General features: G+C 42.7%; 1 protein-coding gene across 1 annotated transcript; it reads left to right on the forward strand.

Moving 5' to 3' along the window:
* The first annotated feature begins 237 nt into the window (after positions 1-237).
* On the forward strand, positions 238-4,294 carry DCTD (dCMP deaminase). Its single transcript, XM_010160451.1, has 3 exons — positions 238-349; positions 1,905-2,001; positions 3,972-4,294. Exons 1-3 carry the CDS (start codon positions 259-261, stop codon positions 4,048-4,050), a joined length of 267 nt encoding a protein of 88 aa, XP_010158753.1. The 5' UTR covers positions 238-258; the 3' UTR covers positions 4,051-4,294.
* The last annotated feature ends 2,560 nt before the right edge of the window (positions 4,295-6,854 follow it).

Here is a 6,854-nt window from a genome sequence, read left to right on the forward strand (position 1 = left end):
CCTAATGATATCATTACTAATGGGCAGCCTGGTCAGAACAATTGACCTTCATTGATCTTGGTGTTTCTACTTTTATTTCTTCCTCTGCCCTTTATGACAAGCTGTGCGAGCTATTTGCTTTTGAAAGGATGTGAGCTGTTACACTGCAACACTTCCATTTTAGTTTGACTGATTTCTTTTAATGAACGGGATTATGAATTGTTTCTTTTCCCCCCTTTTTTTTTTCAATCAGTGTGCCATGCCGAATTGAACGCCATCATGAACAAAAACTCAGCTGACGTGAAAGGCTGCAGCATGTATGTTGCCCTATTTCCGTGTAATGAATGTGCAAAGCTCATCATCCAGGCAGGTAAGGAGTAGTGCCAGCTTGATTTGTCAGGGTTGCAGCGCTGCCTGCTCGCTGGTATCTTATCACGGACGTAGTTGATGTTAGATTGCTGCTGTTAGGTCTAAATTAATTGCACTGTCAACTTCCTAAGATGCTACTTGTGGGGTTTTTTTGCATCTGAATGGTGCCAAATTTTTCCAGTGCTAATTGCATCTTCTGTGATTCTAAGCGTGCTTCTAATTTAGGTTTGTAACTTCGTAGGCCAGGAGCTGCCAAAGAACAACACAGGCTTTGCATATAATTACTGTCAATTTTACTGTGCTCTGACACATTGAATAGAGTAGGGCAGAAAGAAATAAACTTCTGCATGACAAAAGGTCTGTTGGGAGTATATACATGAAATTTTAATTTGAATGTGATGCATGGTAGATATTTGAAGATTTTAAAATATCTTTGCTCATAAATGTCATAAGGCTTCTATGATCCTACTTTAATTATGTCTTTCATTACAATTGTTATAAATCTCTGCCACTGCAGCGAGTGTGCTGGCCTAAATGTGTCGCCTTCTTTCAGCTGAGGCATATCTGCTGTAGGCTTCAGTCCTGCCAAAACCTCTGCTTCAGGTAGCATGTATTTCGCCCGTTGAGTAAAGTCTTGCAAACCCAGCGTGGATCCCTGCTCTGGGGAGTTTCCCTCTCCACTGCTGGCTATGGGAATCTAGGGAGAAAGTACAAACAGGATGCTGCTTTATTTGGTCAGTAAGGTTTGAAATGAAGAGAGGTGACGGGGCAAAGACGATGCTGTTCTGTATTTGTGCTACATTCCTCTTATTTACAGACTGAAAATCAAATTGTCTTCGAGGTCGATTGGCTGCCTGTTCTCAGTGTAGTCGCTCATCCCTGCGCACTTAGGTCAGCACAAAATTGCAACGTATCGGGGTGTGTGTTGTCTGGTAAATACAGCAGGATGTTGATAGGCTCTGAAAGGCTTGTGAATTCTCTTGGGGCGGCCTTTACGCTTCTCTCCTGCTTAAGTAATTTAGGTATAGATCATTCAGCAATTTGAAACAGCGTGCGTTTATGAGGATTTGAACTGAGACTGGGAGGTATTTGTAAAACAGAGAACAAGAGGGGGAAAAAGCATCCTTTTATAGCTGTGCATTTGGAAGCGGAATAGGATTTGGGGTTTAAGTTCTTTGCAGGGCGTTTTATCTATATTAGAGAATTAGAAAGCTAAGTTTTAAATTACACATGCAAAAACACTTAATTTCTAGTCTGTCTATGTTGTGTTTTTGCCTGCGAGTTTTTTGTTCTGAGTTAAACGTAGGTGAAATTGAAGAAAAAAAAAAATCCCAAGTTTTTGAAAGAGCTGTCTTCCAAAGCAGCTCTGCCTTACATAGCCTTATTCTCAAGTGCAACCTGTGGTATTGCGGGGGGTAGGGGTGTACCAAGGAGTTCTAGAGTACGTGGATGAATGCTGCTGTTTCTGATTTTGTGCACCACTTTTTTAGGACGTTGCTTTCTTTTTCATTTTTTACAGTGTAATTCTAACATCTTTTCTCTATGCTTTCCTGTAGGCATAAAGGAAGTAATTTTTATGTCTGACAAGTATCATGACACTACGGAAATGACAGCTGCACGGCGGATGTTTGATTTAGCAGGTATCATATACAGGTAAGGGAACTTGGGATTAACTCTATTTTTATTTTGGGAAGGAAGAAGACTGTGTGTGAAAGAGACCAACTTCAGGGCAAAAGTTTTTCTTCTTTGCATCGTGCAGCGTTTTATTCCTTGGCAGTGTTTGTAGCTGGCTTGCTGTGCATGCCTGCAAAAGATATGGGATTGATGGACCGTCGTACCTTTCTTTTTACCTTCTGTATGATTAAATTTCAATGCCGTAACGTTTGTATGAGAAAATGATCCATTTGAAATCATTTCATTCCTGGACTGCAGGTAAAATTGCCAGTGTGATGGTTATTTGTTCCATTGTACTTGGGGGAGCCATCGGTGAGCTTGCTTTGAGCAGGAGGTTGGACTTGGTGACCTCTTGACATCCCTTACAACCTGAATTACCCTCTGATCTGGTGGGTTGGACTGAAACGACCAATTGATGGGGTTTTTTTTGTGGATTACCTGATCCTTACTGAAAGTTTAGTATCTTTGTGTTGCAGTCAGTTTGGGAAGGTGTCAAACCAGCCATCTGTAATTAATTCTAGGTGCCTATAGCTGTCCAGCCTTCTTCGATCGGCTTTTCTTGTGGGAAAAGGTTAAGACTTGAACTATTTGCCTTAAAGTAATGAGAATTTGAAAAATATTTCGAGAGTGGGGTCTTTAAAGACACTGACAGAGACACCTGAAGACAATCTGTTCAACAGCTAGTTTAATAGCAATAACATGCTGTGGGTGAGGCTAATTATGCAGTCAGGGAGGCTTTGCAACTCAAAAAAGTTTTACAATATTAATCGAAAGACTTTGGAAAATTTGCAAACAGAACAAATCTGACAGATAAAATTTTAGGATGAAAGGTACCTACTGGGCTAAGAAGCATCCATGAAAAAACACAGCAGTACTTGAAATTCAGTTTTAGTCCTTCCGTGTATTACCTGTCTGCTAAGACTGTTTGACTAAGAAGCATAAATCATTCTCTTGCAAGTCAACTCTGGTAACTTCTCCAGGGTGAGAAATGTTTCCTGCGTTTCAGAGTGCTGTTCTGGACGGAGCTTGCGGGGTTTTCTGTGGTCAGCAGCCTGTGCTTTTCTGTGCCGCCTGTTAATTCATTCTTGGATTGATTTTTAAGGATGTAGGTGGTACTTAATGAATCTTTCGAACAGAATTGCAGAGCTTAATTAGGCACTAAATCCACACTATTTGCATAATCCTTTGTTTACTGGTAGACTGGAAAATACATGCTCGGTCCCCGAATACCTTCCTTGCTAATTGCTGTAGCAGATGCTCTAATGATAATAAAAGGAAACATTCTGTGGCAGTATTAATTTTACCGTTCTAAAGTTACAATTTTTAAATTATTCCCTCTTAACCAGCTTGGTTCTTCCCCAATATGATGCATAATGGGATCTATTCCCCTAGCACAAAACATATTTTAACATACTGAGGCAAAGTTTGAACGTGTTCTTGGAAAACTTGGCAGGGAAAAAGCGATCAAAATATTTACCAAAATACACTCCAGCTATCGTCTGTGTGTGCATCCACGCACACATACGTGCATCTGTAACACACACACGGCGTGTTCAGGGGCCTTTGTCGGTACCTGTGTGCCTCGCCGTGTCTGTAAATATGTCTGTACATACTTGAAATATAAAACATCTATGACCAAAAATCCCTGCTCGCACAATGCCGCCACCTGCAGCGAAGCTGTTAAAAGTCCTTTGACTCCTGGGTAATTTATGAACTCCGATAGCCGGAGAATGTACAGGCTAACCCACCCCCTGCGTCTTTTTTGTCTTAGTCTTTCTTGTCCAGGTTCCTCTCAGTGTGGTGCACTATAATTGGCTCCCATAGAGATGAAAACTGTGTGAATCCAAGGAGGAGGGTTTGGGGTTTTTTTTTATTCCTTCAAAAATTTATCTGAGCAGGCAAAATGTTTAACTACGTTAACTAGTTACCTGTATTTTTCTTTTTTTTAGGGAATTCAAGCCAAAGTGTAACAAGATCGTCATTGACTTTGATTCAATTAACAGCAGACCAAGTCAAAAGCTTCTGTGAATTAAGTCTCATTAAGTCTCTAGAAGACCGTGATTATCCTTTTCTAAAAAGCTGCTAATGCCTTTCATCTTGAAGTTACTCGCAACTTTTTAATGGCTTCTGTAGCTAAAGCAGACTTCTAAGAAATCCAAGGTATAAAATGTCCCCCTCGCTTCGTCTTGCGTGTGGAATCCAAATCTACTTAAAATTTTGTAATGCCTTCATCAAAACCTAGAGATATGTAGATGAGCCGATCTAATGTATGCAAAGAAGGCCGTGCCGATCGCTGCTGTATCCGTCCCCACGTGCTCCGGTGGGCTGTCAGCTCTGATTTGGACTCGGTTTAGCAGTTGTACTTACTGTAACCGGTCGTACGTTGGAATACGCTAATGTATGTTGATCTCTCTGTTGGATATGTGGAGCTAAGTAGTTGATCCTAACAAGGTTATCCCTGCAAATACTAATCTTCCGACTAGAACAACACTAAGATTTTAGAAGGCTGTACGGCTTAAGGGATGCGGGATATTCTGCGTGCGTTACCCAGCAAATACCCGTTTTCCCTTGCATTGCTCTCTGACACTGTCAGACGTGGGGCAGGGTGAGGGAGGAGGCTCTTCCCAGAACGGTCCGTGCCGGACTGAGCTTTACAGGTGCTTTCAAGTCTTTGTTTTCCCAAGACTCCAGAAATGGAGGGGGTGAAGGGGGTAAATCACTGGGCTCTTTACCTTTGGAACTCTTACTTGGAGTTAGTTTTCATGTGTAGAAGGAAATTATTTTATTGGTCTAGCTGTTTCCAGACAATCCAACATAGTTCAGGCTTAAAATCAACCTATAAGGTAACTGAGCAATTTTTTGTCCTCGGAGAGAAATTGGAGATAGTCAACCCATATCCATATCTGTGCCAAAAGAGGTAATTACGGTGTTAGCTTCTTTCCCAGGGCTGGCGTAGTACCTTCATTTTCATAAATGTTGCCTAAAATAATATCCTTTTTAATTTGATCTTGAGAGCTGGGAATAGATTTGAGTTCCTTTTCTCTAATTTGATTTTTTTAAATTAAATATGCCTAATGGCTTTGTTTAGATAACATTGGTAGTTGCTTTGGTTCGTTGTTTTTTTTTTTTTTTTAACTGTGGTTTTACTTCAGTGAGCTTTTATCTGCTCTGTAAAAGCTTTGTTTCATGTTTTGGGACATTATGTAATTTGGCTTCATACCAGTATTATTAAAGCCTTATTAAAATCCACTACATTGAAGCAGGCTCATTATTATAATATTAAACCGTGCGCTTGGCTCCAGAGTGCTGCTGGTTTTGCAATCACACGCGAAGTGCGTTGTGTGCCGTTGTGATATTACAGAACGCGCGGTGCTGGCGAGCCGTTTGGCTACTAAAGGGACCGCTGTAAGGCAGCATGTGTCCGTTTATAAAGTAATTTCTGGCTTTCTCTTTTTTTTCCCCCTACAACTGTTTTCCACCTCAATTTGGTCTGTAGCTTCCTGCCAGAACAAGAAATTTGCACGTGTGTGGAGGGGGGAGGGTGAAACCTGAAAAATTACTTTAATAAAGTGTCACTGAAACATCTTTTTCTTTGGCCTGAATTAGTAAGGAGAAGCTTTTTGAGTTACGCTGCTCTGACAATGGGGCAGAGGGGAGAGAAAAAGTAGGATTTGTGGTTTTGGCAGGAAGATTGCTGTTTTCTTCATAGATAATTGCTGATCTGTGTTCAGACTTAGAAGATATATGCATTGTGGTTCTGGTTACTTTAAGTAATTTTATGTCAGGCCTTGGATAGTGGGCGGGTGTGACGTGCATAGAAACTCGGGGGGTGTTTTTGGTTTTAGGAATGTACAGTTTTTTATAACGACTCGCTTTTTTTCCCCCAGGACTTGCCTGGTTGTGTAACAAAAGAGCAGTACTGGAGAACAGGACAGGATTTTAGATTCCTTCCCAGCAGTTTTTGGTCTGACAGAGCCACGTACACCAGCTTTCAGAGGAGGTGTCGGTTGGGTCGGGCTAGTGAGTGGGCTCTCTGGTATCCAGGGCAGCTTTATGGGAAGGGGAAAGGACACGGGCTCTCTGGTATCCAGGGCAGCTTTATGGGAGGAGGAACGACTCTTGAGACAGTGTGTGCTTGGTTTGTGCCGAGTGTTTTAGAGTGAATCTTGACGAAGGGTTGACCCCTGCTTTGTGTGCACGCCCAGGAACCTGTATCCTTCTGGCTTTCGTGTTTTCGTAGTTCAGGAGATAGTGCTTGACTTCCAAATAAAGAGTAATTACTAGAGACAACGAAACAGATAAATGTAATAAACTGTGTTTCTGCTCCTGAAGCTGAAGATGAATAGAACCCTTTGGGCTGGAAGGGCATTTGGTCTCACCCCCTGCCGAAAGCACCGTTGCCTTACAAGTTCGCTCCCGTTGCTCAGGCCTTGTCCAGGTGCGTATCTCCAAGAACATGGGTTCTGCAGCCTTCCTGGTCATCCATTCCAGTACTTGACCCTCACTACGTCTTTTTTCCTGCAGTCAAATTTCCATGGCTACAGCTTATGGCTGTTGCCCCTCATCCTCCTGTTGTACGTGTCTGCAAGGAGCCGTCCGTCTTCCCTGTTAGGTAGCTGAGCCGGTGCTTCGCTCACCCCACCTCTGACCTTCTCCAGGCTGCACAGCTGCTGCGCTCTCTTCCTTTCTCATGCGTCGAGTGCTCCGTCCTCCCGCGCTCCGTGTCCCCCCACAGTGGGGAGCCCAGAGATGATGCTGCTCCGGCTGTGGCCCTGCACGCGCTGCTGCGGGGAGGAGCATGAGCGATGGCTTCTGTTGGCCTGCCGGCCGCA

The sequence above is a fragment of the Eurypyga helias genome, unplaced genomic scaffold, assembly GCF_000690775.1.
Source record: "Eurypyga helias isolate BGI_N326 unplaced genomic scaffold, ASM69077v1 scaffold36921, whole genome shotgun sequence".
NCBI lineage: Eukaryota > Metazoa > Chordata > Aves > Eurypygiformes > Eurypygidae > Eurypyga > Eurypyga helias.